We start from the raw sequence: 22069 nt of genomic DNA, 5'->3' as shown, positions 1-22069 counted from the left end.
GAAGTAATTCCACATACTGTATATCAGTTGACTATATTTGTAAGTAGTACAGGAGATATTATAATTAGAATTTTGAAAACAATATAAATTTATTAAGGATGAGCTGTGTGTTTAATAGAAAACATTGTTAGAGTAAATTGTATAATATTGTATTATAGAAAAATTTTCTTCTCTTGTTAATTTAATATTTAGTGCTTGACAATAATGTATTTTAGTGTACCATTTGCCACCGAGGTAAACACCTCATTTGTAAATAAGGAATACCTTGAATATCTGGAAGGCCATGTACAGGACAAACAAGTGGTGATCATAGGAGACATGAATGCCCAAGTAGGTCAGAAAAGAAAAGGAGATGAAGAGATTATAGGACCATTTGGATATGGGAAGAGAAACAAGGCTGGATATATTTTGGTAGACTTTTGTAGAAGAAATGAGCTGATCCTGGGAACACACGGTTTTGAAAGAAAAAGTCAGAAGATATCAAGATATAGCTGGGATAACAAAAAAAAAAAAAAACTCTGATAGATTACATTTTGGTCGAGAAACGCGACAGGAAAATGTTGGTAGATGTAACAGCCTTCCCAAGCGAATCTTTTGAAGGAGATCACAGAATTGTGACAACTAAGTTAAAGATGGAAAAGATGACGAAGATTAGATAAAGCAAGCTAAGGGCATGGAAATCGCACGAGAAGGAAATAAATGAAGAGTTCCAGACACACATTAAAACGAGTATACCTAAGGTAGACATCGGATGGGTCGAAGAAGAATGGGCGTACTTTAAAAAAGTCATGGGGGAATCTGCTGAGAAGACCCATGGAAGAGTATCAGGAAGGAAGAAAGATCAAGAAATGCTCTGGTGGAATGGCAGGGTAAAAGACATAGTTAAATGGAAGAAACAAGCTTGGAAAAAATGGCTGAGAAAGAGAACAACAGAATGCAAAACAGAATACAGACACTGCAAGAAGGAGTGCTCCAAAGTGGTTCAAGAAGAGAAAAAGAAATGCTGGCAAAAATTCACTGAATCTCTGCAAGACGATACAACCAGAAGCAAAAAGACCTTATTCCAGTGGGTAAAAAAAGAAGGAAAAACCCAGGTGAAGGTGCTAACTTGCTTAAAAATGAACAGGAGGAAGTGATGACACAGAAGCAGAATATATTGCAGAGGTGGGGAAAATACTGTACTTTGAACAGCTTTACAATGTGCAAAATACCTCGGTACAAGGAGAAATCGAAGAACCAGATTTAGTGTAGATGGAAGAAAAGGAAAATGAGGTGTCCATGGCAGAGAGTAGTTGGTGTTACTCTGCGAGCATAAAAACGACACTAAGTCAACAGATAATATATATGAAAACCATCTTCATAAAATACGGTGTTATGCCATATTGTCGTTTTTATGCTCACAGAGGAACACCAACCACTCTTTTAATGTATTTAACATTACCGCATTGCACTCAGCGTACATTTCTCTACATATGTTGTGGCTACCAATGCCATACACAGCACCCAAATCTATAAATTTTAGGGTGTCAAAGACTTCGAACTTGTTTTTCTGCGAAGCTTCTCAACTTAAGTTTTTTTTATTTGTGACTAACAAGTTGTCAAACTTGTACAAATTACACATTTAAACCTGGACATTTAGCATAAATATGCTTTGTATTTTAAATTGTAATAGACAGTTTTAATTATGAGGATCAATTTCATGTGTTTTAAGTTTAATATGTATCTTTATATAATGACCCTAATTGGCTGATGATGATGTCCATGGATGTTGAAACCGGTACCATAAATAAATGACGTAATTTTAACCAACAACACATCCTGTATTAAAAAGGTGGATCTTGTACAATATAATTTATTGTTTTGTAATCTCTATTCAATATGGACCAAACATGAAATTCTTGACTTTAAAGGAAATAAGGAGAAGCCTGGGAGTGTGTAAACTTCAAGAAGAGATTGATATAGCAAAGCTAAAATGGTTTGGACTCATGATCAGAATGCCAGGAGATAGAATACCAAAGAGAACATTCAGGGATACAGAAAGTGCAAAGAGGCCTAGAGGAAAGCCTAAAAGGAGATGGAGGAGCTCTGTTTTGGACTGTATTGCAAATGAAGGAGTCAATAGCAATAAAGTACTAGAAGAGGAATGGTGGCTTTGATATAGGGTTGGGCAGACCGGAACAGTCAGTTGTTCCGGAACATTAGGGGCCTGAGGTGGAGTGTTTTGGTACAGTGTGCCGGTACACGAGACTGCAACTCCGCAGTAGAGAGAACTTCGTGACGTAACATGACATGCTCCGCATCAGCGGGAAAGTGCTTCCGTACCGGACGTGCTGTGTGTAGTTATGGCCAGCACAAAGCTGCACAGCACTTGAAGGAACAGTCAGAACACTGAAATTTGTGCCCAATAATCACGTTTAAAGGCTACTTTCAGGTTAAAGATTTTTTCGGTCAATATGAAATACACATAACATGGTCACAATGGCAGTACAGGTGTTTGAAAGTAACTAATCCAAGGATATTTTCACCAGATGAATGTACTGGCCTGTACTGCGAGTAATTAGGGCCAGGATAAAACTTCACAAGTGAAAAAGCAGTCAAAACTCTGAAATATGCACCCAAAAATATCATGTCTAAATGTTGTTTTTAGGATAAGAATGTTTTCATTCATTCCGAAATACAACTGTCACAATTACACCGGCAGTAGATGTGTTTACAAATGTCACAAGGTTATGTTCACCAACTAAAAATATACTACTAATAATAATGCTATTTGCTTTACGTCCCACTAACTACTCTTTTACAGTTTTCGGAGACACCGAGGTGCCGGAATTTAGTCCCGCAGGAGTTCTTTTACGTGCCAGTAAATCTACTGACACGAGGCTGACGTATTTGACCACCTTCAAATACCACCGGACTGAGCCAGGATCGAACCTTCCAAGTTGGGGTCAGTAGGCCAGTGCCTCAACCATCTGAGCCATTCAGCCCGGCTAAAAATATACTTGCACAGTTCAAGAAACATTCGTCAGTTCTCTATTTACGTACACAATATACAAGCACAACACGAAAATAAAAAATTAGGAGATGTTTAAGTTTGAAATGTCTTGTCATTGTGCCGGTTGAAGATCCCTTTGCAGACAAAATAGAAGAACTCAAATTGCATTTCACTCTGTCCAGATTTATTCTAGTAAAAAAGTCCATAACAGGACTCCGATGCAACATTATGCAAAGTTTACCATCTTTCGTATGGTTATATTACTCGGCTTCAATGAAAACACACTTACAAAACAGTTGAAAACAAAACAGAACACATTACATTATTCGCATGTACTGAAGGCCAGTTGCCGGTGCAAGGGAACTCACAGAACAAAGAGGATGTGACAGAACACGGAACATTCCAGCAAGTGGTGGCACACAGTCGGTATCAACAGTCAGCTAGTACAATGTTAAAAAGGGAGTTAAGAGGTTCCACCTATTCAATACACTGATATACAGTTGCACAAACTTATGTTACCACATGTTTAATTCGGGACCGGTTTCAACACATATTTGGGGCCATCATCAGCCGATTGAAAGAGCAGGGCAAAAAGTATACAATTTTTTCATTTCTAACTAATTTTTATTATTATTATTTTTATTTCTAACTAATTTTCCTTTTTTCTATAGACTTTATATATCCACATCGAACTGAGAAACTTACGTCCTACAATATATCTTAGGAGCTCATATGTCATTATCCACCTTTGGACATGCCGATAAAAGAAAAGCATGTTATTCCTTGCCTAGCAACAACTGTTATACAGGCTGCATCCTTCCATGATCCTTTTTATCACAATATAATAAGGTAACCTTCAAGATTTAACACGCTGAGTGCCAGAACGAATTTCATAGGATTGCCGCCTAGTGCCGTGAGCTAATAACATCGAGTTACTCCCTGGAGGTAAAATATTGCGACCCCACATGGGGTGTATTGGTCATTACGAGCTGTACACGTACACGCACCCCCATATGGGGTCGTACTTATACAGTAGTTACTGTTCCGACGCTCGATCATACTTACCTTTTCCTCTGCAGGGACGTGTTATATGCTGTTGATTATGAGAGATGTGTTAGCTTGTTCATACTGGAGCTAACAGATCAGGAAATGTTTGTAAATGGTGACCTGATTTTAGGTTAGGAAATTTTTGTTTAAAATGTAGTTATATAAAGAAGTGAAAATCATGTGAATTTGGTAAATTGGGATGTAAGAGCATAATATTATAAGAAGAATTAGTAGTTACGGAATACTAAATAAGTATATAATTTTGTTTCTATAACTTTTAATTTGAGTAAGAGAACCTAGATTGTCATAATTGTTGCAACAGCTGGCTTGGAAACCCACAGTACAGTGGGGATGTGTATGGTGAAGACTGTAATTCATCAATGTGGATGAACGTGTGAGATCGCTATTTGCTCTGAACTGGGTTCAAAATCACTGTAACTATATACTTCGTCTACATCATCATTGTCTGACTTGTTTGATATATCATCCAGACTATCTGCACTAATTATTTTTCTGCTCGATTTACTCGTAACGACTTAAAAAAGAAAAGGAAACTCACAGCACTGCACACTTACATTAACAATCCGTGCGCAAGATAGACAATGACTTTGTCACCTTACAAAGCACTCTTGACGTACCCATATGGGGTCGCGCCTAAACAGGAATTGTGGAATGGAAGGTGGACTATGCGCGTATTCAAATACAGTAGATGACCAGCAGATGGCAGGAAGAGACTTTATACAGCTTTGAAACATATACTTACTGCGCACCCAAATGGGTTCGCACAGTTCTCGATTTAGAAAAAAATCCATAATCCTCCACTGACCAGAATTTGAAAACGTGAGGATGAAGAACGAATGGATGGATATGAAGTTAAAACAATCAGTGGATCCGACCTGCAATGCCCCACATTCCCAGAAACTTTGTTTTAAACTATCAGCTTCTAAAGCACAACACTGACTCGATGATGCTTGTAGTCAAAACAGGTCCGAAATCCAGGTCATTGGTACCTCATACAGGTACTTATTGCCAGGAGAATAGAATCATGCTATGTGTTATGTTGCGATACTAATCAAAAGTAGCGTACACTCGTGGGTATTCCACACAGTATGGTACTATGCACAGGTAATGAAATTTGCACATGTAACACAGACCTATGGTGTTTCGCACACTGCGGCACTACTTACAGGCAACGCAAACCTATGGCGTTCCTCACATTAGTGGACTAAACACAGGGACCCGCACTATCTCGTGGTGTTCCTCACAGAGTGGGTACTAAGCATAGGCAAGGCAGAACCATGGTGTTGCTCATATAGGGGTATGAATCACAGATACTGTAAAAGCCGCCAATGCACTCTATTGCTACTAATCACAAACCTATTGTGTACGTAACATAATGGTACTACGCGCAAGTATAAGCGACCCATGGTGTTCCCCGCATGGTGGTACTAATTACAAGTAGTTTCATGGTTCTAATTGGATCGTCCCTTGGCCGCCCCTTTTAGTCGCCTCTTAGGACAGGTAGGGGATACCGTGGGTGTATTTTTCATCTGCGTCCCCCACCCACAAGGGGTTGTGTGTTTGGTCCGCAAGAGCTATTTTATTTTCCTCAATTCCGCCGGCAAACCGGTTAGGACCCCCCCCCCCATCTGCCACCTGCGCCGCGCCACGTGGGAGTATCACCTCTTCCCCTGCTACGCTAGCGTAGTGGGTTAGTGGATTTTTTTGTTTTTACATATTTCCTTTATTTCTTATCCGTTAATTCAACGTCATTCGGTATGTGATTTCAACACTCACAACAGGAGTGTACAAGACTGTCACGTTGCTTATGAACTTCAATTGAATATTTCGTCTTCATGAAAGTGTTACATTTTTACATATATCCTTTAGAGTGTGAACAATGTCATATTTTGTGTTATGTAAGGGAAGTAAGTAAGGGGGTAAGGGGAGTTGTCTAAGGTGGGTCGGGGGGCGCTGTGGTAGGGGCATGTAGCGCGAGAAGGTGTTGTGTATGACGTGAAAGATTGACCACCAACTTGTCAACTCGAAGCTTTTAAATAGCCCTTACCCCCACATCCCTTAATCCCTCCCCCTTCTCCTACCTCTGCTCATTATCTGTCCTTACTTCCACTTATACTTCATTTGATAGCTCCTCTAAACATATCTAGCCACCACAGCAAGCTGAACAAGGTGAGCCTCATAATATTACTTGCTTTTAATTTACCAATCCAACCCCCCCCCCCCCCCCCAAATCCGTTTTTATTTCTAACTAATTTTCCCTTTTTTCTATAGACTTCATATATCCACATCGAACTGAGAAACTTATGTCCTACAATATATCTTAGGAGCTCATATATGTCACTATCCACCTTTGGACGTGCCGATAAAAGAAAAGCATGTTATTCCTTGCCTAGCAACAACTGTTACACAAGCTGCATCGGTGGTGGTGGTGGTGGTGGTGATTATTGTTTTAAGAGGAAGTACAACTAGGCAACCATCCTCTATATAACACTAATCAGAGGGAAAAAAGGAAGGGGTCCGACACTTCGAAAAATGAAGGTATCGGCCAAAGGAAGACAAGGGCCTCGAAGGGCATGAAAATGAAAGACTCCCTAGCCCTCGCAAACCTAATACCGTCGGGGTCAGAAAAGAACAAGAGTTGACCAAGGGAGGTCGGATAGGATAGATGAAAGTGAGGAGCCTGGCACAAGTAAGTGGAAGCAATGCCAGGACTCAGCTGAGGGCCCCGTGGTCGCCAACCCACACTCCAAAGTTCGGAGCCCCTGGGGCCCCTTTTAGTCGCCTCTTACGACAGGCAGGGGATACCGTGGGTGTTATTCTACCGCCCCCACCCACAGGGGGAACAAACTGCATCCTTCCAAGATCCTTTTTATCACAATATAACAAGACAACCCTCAAGATTTAATGTGTTGAATCAAGTCCCTTAACTTGTTGTTATCCATTAATTCAACATCATTTTATGTGATTTCAACACTCACAGCAGGAGTGTACAAGACTGTCACGTTGCTTATGAACTTCAATGGAATATTTCATCTTCATGCAAGTGTTACATTTTTACATATATCCTTTAGAGTGTCAACATTGTCATATATTTTGTGTTATGTGTGTTGATAATTGTATACTTTTTGCCCTGCTCTTTCAATCGGCTGATGATGGCACCAAATATGTGTCGAAACCAGTCTCGAATTGAACATGTGGTAACATAAGTTTGTGCAACTGTATATCAGTGTATTGAATAGGTGAACCTCTTTTTAACATTATGATCCTCAGTTCAATATGAAACCATTAGGAAGTCTCTAAAAGTCAGCAAGAAGGCGAAGGGCAGTGCATAGTGGCGCTTCTGATGGGATAGCGAGTCACTGTTTTGGTCTCGCTTCAGAATGATTAGGAACAATCGACACTCAGTGTTCCGGAACAGCGGAACATAACCGTGCACAGCTGAAACGGGGACATAGTGCCCAAACCTACTTCGATACACTACCCTACCCAGAGAGAATCTGGAAAAGGGAATGGATGATGATGATGAAGAAGGAGAAGAAGAAGAAAGATCACCTACTACAATAACGTTCCCACACCTGGATTACTTGATATAAGAACTGGAAAAAAATTCAAAGGAAAGCAGCACGATTTGTTCTCTGTGATTTCCAATAAAAGAACAGTATTATGAAAATGTTGCAAACTTGGGTCTGGGAGGACTCGGGAATAAGGAGATGAGCTGCTCGACTAAGTGGTACGCTTCGAGCTATCAGGGGAGATGGAATGATTGGACATTTGTAGGTTAATAAGCATGAGAGGAGCTTTTAAAAGTAGGAAGATAAAGTTGGAATTCAAGAGGACAAATTGGTAGAAATATTCATTTACAGAAAGGCAGATTAGGGACTGGAATAATTTATCAAGGGAAATGTCAGTTAATTTCCAAAATTCCTTGAAATCATTTAAGAAAAGACTAAGTACACAATTGGTAGAGTTTGCCTTCTGGGCGACAACTCTAAATGCAGATCAACAATGGCTGATTGATCAATCGAGTGGTGTTAGGCTGAAAAATGGACAACAGCTGGCCAAGAGAGGTAACAGATTTGCATTCATGCTGCTTCTTTGTGCCTGGTTTAAGTATAGGACTCCCTGATCACTGCCAGTATCTAGGTAATTCTGAGCTTCTTGGGAAAGAGTATCCACTTTCAATCAAGTATTATCCTTGATAAACAAGCCATTTTCTTCATGAGTTTTGTCCTGACCTTATGACTTCTAAACAATATCCTACAGACAAACATTTTTATGTATTGAATTACGTGAAAAATCAAACAAGAATTGTAACAATTAGTATTAAGTTCAATACGGGTAAAAACATGAAAATAGTCTTATGCAATATGGAAACATGCTGAGTGAGATGGATATGTAGCATCAATGAGAAACATTCTCCTTATCTGGCCTTTCTATCTCATACTGATAGTATGTTGGAGACAATACAGACTGTCATCATGATCGTCATCATTGTTGACCATCTCCGATTGCCCGGGTGTGTTGTAATGAGCCTCCATCTTTGTCAATCCACGAACCACTGTTCCCTTGTGATCTTCTCCCAATCTTGCCTTCTCTCCTCAACGTCTTTCTTTAGCAGATTGGTCCATTTTACTCTGGGCCTGTCCTCTGGTCTTTTTTCTTTTACCACTCTTTTATTTTTTTCTTCTTTTTTGCTAGGGGCTTTATGTCGCACCGACACAGAAAGGTCTTACGGCGACGATGGGATAGGAAAGGCCTAGGAGTTGGAAGGAAGCGGCCGTGGCCTTAATTAAAGTACAGCCCCAGCATTTGCCTGGTGTGAAAATGGGAAACCACTCTTCCATATTCTGTTCATGCAGTCCCGCTTGCACTCATCATTTTTACATGGCCAAACCACTTAGTCTTGCTTTCTGGATCCTCTGCAGTAGAGGGTCTCCTATTCCCACCTCCTTTTGGACTTTTTCATTCCTGAACTTATCCTTCCTGGACTTCTGTATCACAGTGCATAGGAAGTTGATTTCTGCAGCTTGAAATTTTGAGTTGTCTTGTCTCGTTAATATGGTAGTTACAAAGCTATATGTGACGATGAGTGTATAATATGATTGATATAATGTCATCTTAGCTTTCAATGGTTCTTGTTTATCCCACAGCAGTTGTCTTACTTGGTGGTAAAATTGAGTTGCCATGCTAATCTGACTGTTCATCTTATATTTTGGAAGGGTGTCTCTCGATACGATACGACCCAAGTACTTAAACGTTGGAACACTGTCCAGTTTGGTGTCATTTTATTCTGATGATGATGCTTCGAGTTTAAAGGGGCCTAACATTGAGGTCATCGGCCCCTAATGGTACGAAATGAAATGACAACAAAAAGTTCAAAATCATCCACTGACCAAAATAAAAAAAAAGTGTCATTACAAAATACAGGCATAAATAATAGTATGACTGATGATGATGCTTGCTGTTTTAAGGAGCCTAACATTGAAGGTCATCGGCCCCTAATGGAACGAGACGAACGACATGAGATATGAAGTTTAAAATTTTAAAACGTATCCACTACTAGAGGTAAAACAATGGTGATGAAGAAAAATGAGTATGAGATTAAAACAATCAGTGGATCAAATTTGCAATGCCTTATCTTCTAATGAAATAAGAGAAAATATAGGACACAAAGGCACTGCCTGGTAGTACAAATGTATATACATAATTTACGTTAGACGTTAAAAAAACACACAAAAATGTGCAACACAAACTAAAATGAAGTCAAAAGGATAAAAGCGCAATTGACACAAATACACTAGCACAAAGGATATCATTATACAGGATAAAACACAGACCACTATCCCTCATAAAGAACAAGGGAGAATGTACTCGGGAGGTCAAGAATACAGTGAAGACCGACCAGGTACACACACTCCGTAAGGATGTCTACCACGGTAAGATGATCGCCGCAAGTACACATCGGAGGGGGTTCTCCTTTCAATAAATGGGTGATGATGATGAGGCTTGTTGTTTAAAGGGGCCTAACATCGAGGTCATTAGCCCCTAATGGTAAGAAATGAAATAACCATAAGTTCAAATTAATCCACTGAACAAAATAAAATAAAAAATGTCGTGAAGAATGAATGGATAGATATGAACCCCACAAAAGAAAATAATTAAAAAACAACAGTGGATCAGACACACACACACACACACAAAAAAAAAGGTCGTGAATAATAGTATTACTGACCAAGGGACCATTTATAAAGCACAATGATGCTTGATGTCTACAGGGGTGCAAAAACGACGACTAAGGCCCCACAGAATGGTACAGGTCGCGAGTAAAGTAGAACCATGCTATTTGTTTTGTTGGGGTACTAATCAAAGTAGTGAAGACTCACGGTGTTCCACAGAGGATGGTACTACTCACAAGTATTGTACTTAGTACAGGTAACGCAAACCTATGGTGTTTCGCACACAATGGCGCCACTCATAGCCAACGCAAACCGGTAAGGTTCCTCACCTAGGTGTACTAGTCACGGGCGCCGGTATTCTCGTAGTGTTCCTCACATAGTGGATACCAATCACAGGCAACGCTGACCCACGGTGCTGCTCATATAGCGGTACAACTCACAGGCTACGCCCAGACCCGCGGTGTTGCCCACAGGGGTACAACGCACGGGTACTGGAATCCACCAGGCCAGGCTTTTTACTGCAATTAATCACAAACCTATTTTGTACCAATTTAGTGATACTACTCGCAAGTACATGCAACCCGTGGTGTTCCCCGCATGATGGTACGAATCAACAGTAGGTTCATGGTTCTAATTCAATCATCCCTTAGTCGCCTCTTACGACAGGCAGGGGATACCGCGGGTGCATTATACATGTGCGTCGCCCACCCGCAGGGGGTATCAATAGATGGAAGTGAGTCAGGATACCGTGGCCGATCCGAAGACGACATAATACCATGGCTTCCCTCCGCGAAGCCCAAAGGTAAGTCCTCCATACCATCGTTGTACCTTTTATCGCTCTCAGCTTATTTGCAAGAGGAGTGGCCTGCCACTCCATCTACAAATGGGACAAAACCAGATGTCTCAGCTAAGAGCGAATATCACTTGCTAGAACCTTGAAAGGAAACGGGGGCAGTGCAACTGCCTCCTTGGCAGCCTTATCTGCTAATTCATTTCCCACTACACCCATGTGGCTTGGGAGCCACAAAAAAGTAATTCTGGTGCAGGCATCCGAACACCCGGCCAGCAGGCCCCGGACCCGCTGCACCAGAGGGTGTCGAGGGAAACCACATATCAATAGACTGTAGCGAACTCAAGGAGTCAGTACACAGAAGAAAGTGTCGGCGTCCATTGGACAGTGTGTAACGCAGAGCTTCAGAGATAGCATAGAGCTCTGCTGTGTGCACACTACAGGTTTCTGGGAGAGCAAAAAGAAACCTATCATTGTCGACAACGAACGCACAGCCCACCTTCGTTCCTGTTCTTGAACCATCTGTGTAGATGACGACTGAAACTGGATAACGGCCAACAACGGACAGGAAGAGCCTCCGATAAATCGAAGGGTCCGTGTTTCCTTTCGGGCCAGTGTGCAAATCCAGGATTATTTCAGGTCGTCGTACTACCCACGGAGGTACCCCACTTGGTTGTCTGACAAGGCAAGGAACCGAAGGTACATCAAACAATTCGTAACTGCTATCCAAGCTTATCCCAACCGGCCGCGTCGCTCGAGGACAAGCAGTGTACAACAAACGGTTGCCATTGTTGAACATGCAAGGATACCTTGGATGAAGTGGCATCTGTCGCAAATTTGCAGCATACATATTAGGAGTTGCTGGTGCCTCAGGTGTAAAGGCAGCACACCAGACTCTGCGAGCAGGCTGGCAATGGGGCTTGTACGCAAAGCTCCTGTCGCCAACCTAACCCCGCCGTGATGGATGCTGTTCAGCTTCGCAAGAACGCTCGGTCTTGCTGAGCCATATGCTGCACTGCTGTAGTCGAGCCGAGGTAAAATATGTGCCCTATAGAATCGTAGGAGCACCGTGCGGTCAGCCCCCCAAGAAGTGCTGCTAGGAAACTTCATGATATTCAGCTTCTTAGTCCATTGCACTTGTTAACTGCCGCACAAGTGGCTCCCAAGATAATTTTTTATGGGAAAGGAGCCCAAGAAATCGGTGTCAACTACAGGAATAGCTACATTTCCCAAATAAAGTTCAGGAGGAGTGTGAAGAGTATGTTGGCGACAAAATTGGACAACGTAGGTCTTTGTGGTAGAAAAATGAAAGCCATGTTCGAAGGTCCACTGCTCCACTCTCCTAATAGCTTGCTGTAATTGTCACTCTGCGACTGCCATATTACGTGAGCTTAGTGCAGAGCAAAGTCGTCCACTTATAGCAACGGTATGACTGCTGTACCAGCAGCTGCAACAATACCGTTTATGGCAATCGCGAATAGAGTGACACTAAGGACCAATCCCTGTGGGACTCCATTTTCTTGAACGCGGTATAGCGAATATGTCCTCCCTACTCGGACACGGAATAGTCGGAGGGACAAAAAATTCGCAATGAATACTGGCTAGTTACCTCAGAATCTTCACTGATGCAGGACTGAAAGGATACCATATCGCCATGTGGTGTCGTAGGCCTTCTCCACGTCAAAGAAAACAGCTACCAAATGCTGCTTGTGGAGAAACGTATCCTGGATAGAGCTCACCAGGCGTACCAAGTGGTCAATGGTCGAGCGAGTGGCTTGAAAACCATATTGGTACTTGGACAAGAGTCCTTGTTTCAACAGACACCACACAAGTCGTCGATTGACCATCCTCTCAAAAAGCTTACACAAGCAGTTTGTAAGACAAATCAGTCTGTAATTTCCTGCATACTTAGGATCTTTGTCAGGCTTGAGGACAGGAATGACTATGCCCTCTTGCCACCGAGATGGAAAATCAACCTCTCTTCAGATTCGGTTGAACCCACGAAGGAGATATAGTAGACTATCATCACTAAGGTGTTTCAACATCTGGTTATGGAAGTTGTCTGGTCCAAGAGACGTGTCCTTGCAAAGCGCAAAGGCGCTGCGGAGTTCCCACTCCGTAAAGGGCACGTTGCAGTCCTCTGAAATTTGAGTGGCAAAACTGTCATTACGTTCTGCCTCCCGCTTCAGAGCGAGAAAACCACGATAGTAATTCCCGGAACCAGATACATCCGTGAAATGACTAGCTAGATGGTTAGCAATTGAGAGTGTGTCGTGGACGATATTGCCTGCAATGGACATTCCCGGTATAGAAGATGATCCTTGGATACCCAAAATACGTCGAAGCTTGGTCCACACTTGAGATGATGGAGTATATGACGTCATAGACAACACATATCTCTCCCACGAAGCATTCTTACTTTGTTGAATAAGAACTCGTGCCTTAGCGCGGAGTTTCTTAAATGTTACCAAGTTGGCCACAGTAGGCTGTCTACGGTAATGTTCATGAGCGTGACGGCGTTCTATGATAGCTGCTGCTATTTCATCATTCCACCAAGGAACGAGTTTTCGGTGAGGAGTCCTTAAGAAGAAAGGAATGGACTCCTCAGCAGCAGCAAGAATAACTTGGGTGACGTATGTTATTTCATCGCTGACGGTCCGGCTGATATCTTCATTAAAGACAGCTAGATATGTGTACTTTGGCCAATCAGCATGTTTAAGAATCCATCGAGGGGGAGCCTCGACGGATTTATGTTTCAACAAAGTAAGGATGATGGGAAAACGGTCCCTGTCACAGAGATTATCGTGTGTATTCCACCGAAACTGCGGAACCAACGTTCGGCTGCAAAGACTTACATGTATGCAAGAATATGTACAATAACGTACACTAAAATGAGTTGGTTCCCCTGTGTTCAAAATACATAAATCCAGCTCTGTTACTAATGTATCCAGCTCTCTTCCCCGGGGGCAAGGCGTCTCAGAGAACCATATGGGGTGATGGGCATTAAATTCGCCCAATAAGAGGAAGGGAGGTGGAAGCTGACCTATAAGATCAGTGACATCATTTATGTTAAGAGCCTGGCCTGGTGGAAAATAAACATTACACACTGTTGCTATGACAGTCAGAGGTACTCGCATCTCAATTGCTTGCAGTGGGGCCCATAGAGGAACCTCGTTGGTATAAGTATCAGAATGGACAAAAATGCCCACGCCACCAGACACCCGGTGGGCATAATATTGTTCTGTTGAGTATAGTCGGAAATTTCACAAGACCGTATGACGACCAGGTCCGAAGTTGGTCTCCTGAATACAGACTATATTAGCTGCACTCACTAATGAGCTGACATAACTCAGCAAGATGCCTGTCATAACCGTTACAATTCCACTGTAACAGTGCCATAGTGTGGACTATAAAAGGAGTGTTAGGTTATGAGCGACAAAATGCTCGGAAGCCTGAACACTATCAACACCTACATCCGTAGATGTAGAGGACAGCGCGACATCCATCCCATCATCAACAGACGGCAGGGATGCCGCCCAGAACTTCGACGCTTTTCGGGGGCGAGCAGGTATCCTACGAGGGGAGTGCGCAGGTTTGGGAACAGGAGTACCTCCTGGCGGAGACTCTTACCCTTCAGATGGGGGGGGGGCATAACTTCTCCTTCGCAGGGGAAGTGCAAGAGCGCTCTTCTTCGCCGCCTTCTTCTTTTCTGGTTTAGACGGGCTGGGAGATGGTTTCCCAACCCTGGTCGACGATGCCACCTCCACCGGCTGGGGCACGGCTTTCACCGACCTCTTAGGGAGGGGAGACATAGCGTTCCCCTCTTGCTGTACCGGCTGGGAACTACCAGCCGACACAAACTTCTGGTTGGTCGAAGGTGGGGTGGTCCCCCCCTTCGAGCTTTTACTCTTTGCGACGTTGCTGGGAGCAGCAACAGTCGCCATGGGTCCAGCTATCAGCACATGTGACGATGTTGTAAATTACGAACCTGGAAGACTCTGAGCTATCATGCTATAGTCGAGTGCACGGGCAGGTGTGTTCATAGAATTAAACTTACGGCGCACTTCCAGGCAGGAAAGACCATCCAGGGTCTTGATCTCTTGGATCTTCTTCTCACTCAGATATGTCGGACAGTTCCGATCCCGAGGGGAATGAAAACCGGAGCAGTTAATGCACTTGTACGGAGTTGTGCACCCCTCCGCGCCGTGAGCTACTCGTCCACATGTACCACATACAGACTGATTCGAACAGCGAGATACCATATGTCCGAATCCCTGACATTGATAGCATCGCATAGGAGGCGGGATGTACGGCCTCACATCACAATGTTATGTTGTTACCTTGACTTTCTCTGGTAACACGGACAACTTGAAAGAGAGAACGAAGGCACCAGTGGCAACGTCTTCACCGTTGACCTTGTGCATAATGTGCCGGACGTGTGTCACGCCACAGTTCTTCATGTCTTCCATCAACACGTTGTCAGTGTTCAAAATAAGGTCGCGGTGAAAGATGACTCTACATGTAATAAATATCATTTTTGGTCCGTACTGATGATAATTTGATTGAAATAATAACATTTTATTTATTAGACCACCTAATCAATATAAAATCGTCTTGGATGATTTACATTACTATTACATTACTATTAGTTAACAAATTTATGTAAATCATCCAAGACGATTTTGTATTGATTAGGTGGTCTAATAAATAACTTAATGTTATTATTTCAATCAAAGATGACTCCGCGAACCAGATTCAAGGACTTATGCTCCTCCACTTTGACGGGGATTTCATCAAAGTGGTCGCACTTAAACAACTGATCAGCTTGCAGTGCTGTACGAGTCTTCATAAGCAAACTACCGTTGCGCATTTTCTTGAGGTCCTCAAGTTTGCCATAGACACCTTCAATGTGTTTATTAAAAAGGATCGACTTTACCAGCTTAAAATCATGCCCATCGGTTCTGGAAGCGACCAGAAACCTGCAGAAGCTGGATCCCATTCCTTCACGCTGCGCATGTTCCCAGGGAGTTGAACCTCTAAAGGAAGCAAAAGTTGAAGACTTTGATGGGGGACCACCTTGAGAGGGACGACCTTTTGGAAGCCATGCCCGAAAACTTCCTCCCCGAATGCCACCCATTCCGCTCAGGGGTCTCTGTAGCCGAACCAAGCAGCCAAGGCAATACCCACCTGGTCATAGCGGGTACTGCCCGGGGTCCGATGTTGGACAATGCCTAATACGGGATGACTGAGGCAATGAGCACTAGGACTCCCTTCCTGCAGACACCAGCATGTACCCCATAGCGTGTACAGAGCACTAAATATAGAGGAAAAAAACTAATAATAATATGTTGTTCTGGCATTCGGCTGTGTGGGGACCTGTGTTGTCACGTGGATACTACTGCCAAGGTACATGGCGCTCCCACCCGCAAAAGGCCTGGGTGGTTAATTGCGGGCTTTTGGGCGTAATCGCACATGTAAGAGGCCCATCTCCAGGCAGCACACACATCAAAATTTGGAAACTGTCTACATCTGACCCTCGGAAAAATAATAAAAAATAAAGAGGGTACCATGGCCACATGACCCTTTAAGTCGCCTTCTACGACAGGCAGGGATTACCTGTGAATGTATTCCACCCAGGGATTACCTGTGAATGTATTCCACCCCTCCCATCCACAGGAGAACCAACACATTACACCGAACCGCATTCCATATCCGTGCCTAGGTCGCCGCATTTTAGTCGACTCATACGACAGGCAGGGGATACCGCGGGTGTATTGTACATGTGCGTCCCCCACCCGCAGGGGGTAGTGTGTTTGGTCTGCGAGAGGTATTTTATTTCCCTCAGGTCTGCCGGCAAGCCAGTTAGGACCCCCCCCTATCTGCCACCTGGGACGCGCCACAAGGGAGTATCACCTCTCCCCCTGCTATACCAGCGTAGCAGGTTCGTGGTAATTTATTCTGATTTGTGGTTTGTCATCTTCCCTCTGTAATTTCACCACCACCGTCTTAGCCTTGTTGATATTTAAATCTCGAACTCTTGACTCCATTTCTGCAGCTTTTTCCTACACATCTTTTTTGGTTTCACCCCACATCACAATCTTGTCTGAAAAGATGAAAGCTTGCAAGTCCTGCTGCTCCTTCCTTTCTAGTGGCTTTGTTATAGCATGCATCACAGTGATAAATAGGAGGAGTGAAGAAGCATTGCATTGCTGTACTCTTCTCTTTGTTTCAAACCATTTAGACAGCCAGCAACCCACTTGTACAAAACTTCTGTTTCTTTTCCTTACAGCATGTTCACTTTTGCAATAAGACTGTCACGAGCACCCTGCTCTTTTAGACATTCCCAGATAAGCTCCCTTAGTATGCTCTCAAAAGCCTTTTTGATGTCTATGAATAGCAGAAAAAGTGGTTTCCCTTTTTCCCAGTACTTTTCCATTATCACCCTGACAGCAAAGATACAGTGTGTAGTTCTAAAAATCATGGGAAAGTCTGTATTTGTTCTTCCAGTCTTAAAACCATATTGTTCCTCTTCCAATAAAGGTTCTACAGTTTCTCTTAACCTACTCTCTATCATATTTTCCAGAAATTTTAGATGATGAGAGAGCACAGTAATTCCACAGTAGTTGATGTATTTCTGTCTACTACCCTTCTTGAAAATAGGTACAATTATAACTTTCTTTCAGTCTTCTGGGATAGTGTTTTTCTACCATACTGTGTTAAGAGTCTATATAACCAGTGGATTGCTGGAGTTCCTGCTGCTCGCAACATATCTGCCGACTATACTGTAAATGTGGGAGACTGGGTTCTGAGGTCCCAGGCTGAGACCTTTGTTTTACGAGTTGTGAGGTCACAGGAACAACAGAATGACCATCTTTCTGGGTTATATCCTGCATTGAATATTATTAAGAGAAGAAATATATCTTAATGTCTGATTATTTATTTCTAGGGCTGCATTTTAATGAAGGACATGAAAAAACAAAATACACTGTGGTAAAAAGGGAAGTTATAAAATGCAGACCACTTCATACCTTGTTAATAGGTTCTTCTTCCTTTAAACATTAACACATTTTATACAGTTAAGTTACAGATTAGGGCTGAATGTTATTACATGAAATGTAGATATACAAGCCTTCCTACAAAGTTTTATGGTTGTGAAGGTAGACAATATAAAAGTTATAGTTATATTCACCTGTTACTGGGTGCATCCATGGTTGCATGTAGCTCAGACTCAGCATACAGGTGCAGATGCATTTAAATCCGATGATCATTATTATCTTACGAAGCATATCATTTTAGGACGATCTCAATGATCCTTCTCATCATATAATCTAAATATTTTGAAATGGGTCTTTTCATGAGTCTCCCTGATGTCCAAACATACACCTAGAAGCACAGGAAAGAACATAACATAACCAATTAGGCTTATATAATGTATACAGGATGTATCAAAACTCCAACTTTTAGGGATGATAAGGGAGACGAAAACAGATGTTTTATGGTAAATAAAAATGGGTATGAAACAAATTATTGACTGACAAACTCAGAAACTGTACTGTAAGTGTATATAATACTGCCATGACATCAGAATGCAATGTCCGTGCTCTGGGAACACACAGTACATTTCTATTTCATTTAGAATATATTATTGTATTTACGTCCCACTAAATACTTTTGATGGTTTGAGGAGATGCCGAGGTGCTAGAATTTTTCCCTGATCAGTTCTTTTATGAGCTGGTAAATCTACTGAGATGAGGCTGATGTATTTGAGACTAAGCCAGGATCTACTATTCATAATAACAAAGTTAATGGGATATGTTTCGTCTCTTTAAGAGACATCCTCAGCCATAAAAAGGAACAAAAACAAAAAATACACATACATTTTAAAAAACAATAAAATATTTCTTATATAACATACTGTTGGTGATAATCTAGTCTTGAAGACTAGTCAAAAGTGCCACTATGGAGACATATGAAGTTTAAAACAAAATGCATTAATTTGAAAAGGATTTACAACATTCAGTTTTTTTTTTTTTTTAAAGATGTGTCTTAAGTGTTTATAAAAGCTTGGTTATTAGATGGTCTTTAAAAAAAAAAGTTGATAAGAAGCACCGATATGTAAGAGACATCATATAATGATGTTACTTTGTCCTTAAAATTAAAACCCTTTGGATTTGTTCCAGAATAATATTAGAGTGTTTTCTTTATTGCTAATTTAAAATGTTAAAATATTAAAATGACAATTCTAACATGTGGCTATCTAGCTGTAACTTGACATTCTTGTTGTTGATTAAAACTGAGCTTGAATCTGGAGAAGAACTTCCCCCAAACATTGTTACTTATTTTTTTGCTATTTGCTTTACATTGCACCGACATTAGATCTGATGGCAACAATGGAATAGGAAAGGCTTAGGAATGGGAAGGAAGCAGTTGTGGACTTAATTACGGTACAGCCCCAGCATCTGCCTGGTGTGAAAATGGCAAACTACGGAAAACTATCTTCAGGGCTGCCAACAGTGGGGTTCGAACCCACGATCTGCCAGATGCAAGCTCACAGCTGCGCGCACCTAACCACACAGCCAACTCGCCCGGTATATTCTTTCTTAAAGTTGAACTCAGAGTCTACACAAGGCTGCATGCAAACTGGCCACGCTAAAGACAGACCGACGAGTAAACCCCATTTTAACTTAAGTGGACCTTTAAATTCTTCATTCCAACGTATGAAGTCGCCAATTTGACCAAGGTCAAGAATTCAACTTTAAGTAACAATTATCTTTGAGACCTCCTCTGGATTCAAGCTCAATTTTAATGAACAATAATAATACGAAATTACATTTTGCTAGCCACATGTTGGAATTGTCATTTCAATATTTTACCTAAGCAATTAAAAAAACAAAACACTCTTAATATTATTCTGGAACAAATCTAAAGAGTTTTAATTTTAACACTAGATTTTACAAGTTGCTTTACATTGCACCGACACAGATAGGTCTTACAGCGACGATGGGACAGGAAAGGGCTAGGAGTGGGAAGGAAGCGGCCATGGCCTTAATTAATTAAGGTACAGCCCCAGCATTTGTCTGGTTTGAAAATGGGAAACCACAGAAAACCATCTTCAGGGCTGCCGACAGTGGGGTTCGAACCCACTATCACCCGAATACTGGATACTGGCCGAATTTAAGCGACTGCAGCTATCGAGCTCGGTCCGCTGTATTCATTATCGTAATAAAAGGTATTATAACATATATCTCTCGTTGAGATATAATCGTATGCTCATCATTATCCTATCAACAACAGTAATGTTAAAAAACTCAAAAATGGAACTCATATTACAAATTGTTTAAACATTATTTCTGCTGCATTTCTGGTAGTGTTGTCTTTCATAATCTTGTTACAGTACAGTAAACATCTCTCGTAAACCATCAGTTGCTGAGTCTATTGCATAACTTTTCTGAAGATATGTCTGATGTAGAATGTGGTCCAGATACAAAGAACCTAAGAAGAGAAAATGCATATGAAGATTACTACCAATCAAAGGATAACTCGGAAAGCAGTGATTCAGATCACGCTGAAAACTGGATTGTTCAGGCGGAAGGTAAGTTGATATTAGTATTGTTATAACTATCAGCATAACAACTTCGGTGAACTTCCTTAATTTATAAGGCATTCAAATTATAATGATGTCTCGCATAGGCTGAGTACTCATGAGTTTTCAATTAATCTATTACAGCCGTAGTCCTCCCAGTACTTCTTCAGACGCTCCGATCTTCGTACCCTTTCCTCGGTTGAAAATGTGTGTGTTGTAGGTTTGTTTTGCGTAAGGGTAAAGCAGAGGATTGTATTTTTGAGTTTTGTGTTCAATGTTATCTTAATTGTGATGTCTTCTGTTATGACGCCATTTCCTTCAGATCCTCTCTTACTTCTCTGCTCCATTATATCCTGTTTTGGTATTTTTTGAGATGAGATTGTGTTGTACTATAGTTGCTTCAGAAGTCTTGAATCCTGCATCCTCATGATATGTCGAAAGAATCCCAGTCTCCTCTTTCTTATGTATAGTATCTGGAATGGGTTCTAGCTCTTTGCACATTATGATTTACATAAACATGACAGGAAATTGAAAACTACAATTGAATTAGCTGCAGATGTTTTTAACCCTATCAAATGACTTCAAATGTTAGTGCCAGCAGGATTTTATATCTTCGTTGTTTCTGACCCATTTATTGTAGTTGGAATCTACAGCCATTTACATTTTTTTAAAGTTCAAAAATCTCCATTTTTGGATACATGGTAGAACATGTTGACACTGACAGAACAAGGGTCAGGAACAGCAAAAATATAAAATCCTCCTGGTACTAATACTTGAAGTCATTTAATAGGGTTAAAATCATTTGCAGCTAATTCAATTGTAATTTTCAATTTCCTGTCATGTTTATGTAAATAATAATGCAGAATTATTGCATTTGCTTTAAACGATGTAAATTGCACATTGATAGAGAAAAACCAGTATATAATGTTTTGGCTCAAACAAAATGGTGGCCTCGTGTATCCATTTGCTTTAACTCTGGCAGCACACATGTGATGTGTTCTCTCTTATTCTGTTCTCGTTGGCTGACAGTTATGGTATTGCTGACATGATAACAGGCATAAAACTCTGCTTCAACAAGCGAATGCATTGCAGTGTGTCTCCCCTCTCTTTTTGTCCACTTGAATGAAGATCCAGAGCACCAAAAGGAAGGCCACATCAACATGGTGAATATGGCACAATCAACTCTCTGGAAGCAACGTATTTTTCTTTTAAAAGTATAAAAATCACGGACCTGGGAGATACTTTGTACTTTTAATGTAAGTGGAAGGTAAGAATGCATATCTGGAGCCAATTTCAACTGCTGAAATGTTGATTACTCAATATCGCTATGAATGACAGAATAGGGATTATATATAATACTGTATATCTAAAATGATTGTAAATAACATTAAATTATCTTATAACATGTCCTGACTGACTGACTGACTGATTCATCATTGCCAAGCCAAAACTACTGGACA

General features: G+C 41.5%; 1 protein-coding gene across 3 annotated transcripts in view; it reads right to left on the bottom strand.

Moving 5' to 3' along the window:
* LOC136872433 (uncharacterized) overlaps window positions 1–22069 on the bottom strand; it is a 383991-nt gene that overhangs the window by 346627 nt on the left and 15295 nt on the right. For all 3 annotated transcript variants that reach the window (XM_067146250.2, XM_067146249.2, XM_067146251.2), the window contains exon 2: window positions 18216–18409. In XM_067146250.2, the coding sequence (XP_067002351.2) occupies window positions 18216–18277 (62 nt within the window). In that variant the 5' untranslated portion in view covers window positions 18278–18409. The remainder of the gene's footprint in view (window positions 1–18215; window positions 18410–22069) is intronic.

Source organism: Anabrus simplex, chromosome 4 (assembly GCF_040414725.1).
Source record: "Anabrus simplex isolate iqAnaSimp1 chromosome 4, ASM4041472v1, whole genome shotgun sequence".
Taxonomy (NCBI): domain Eukaryota; kingdom Metazoa; phylum Arthropoda; class Insecta; order Orthoptera; family Tettigoniidae; genus Anabrus; species Anabrus simplex.
The sequence above is the reverse complement of the archived record's forward strand: the minus strand, read 5'-3'. Positions and strand labels throughout refer to the sequence as shown.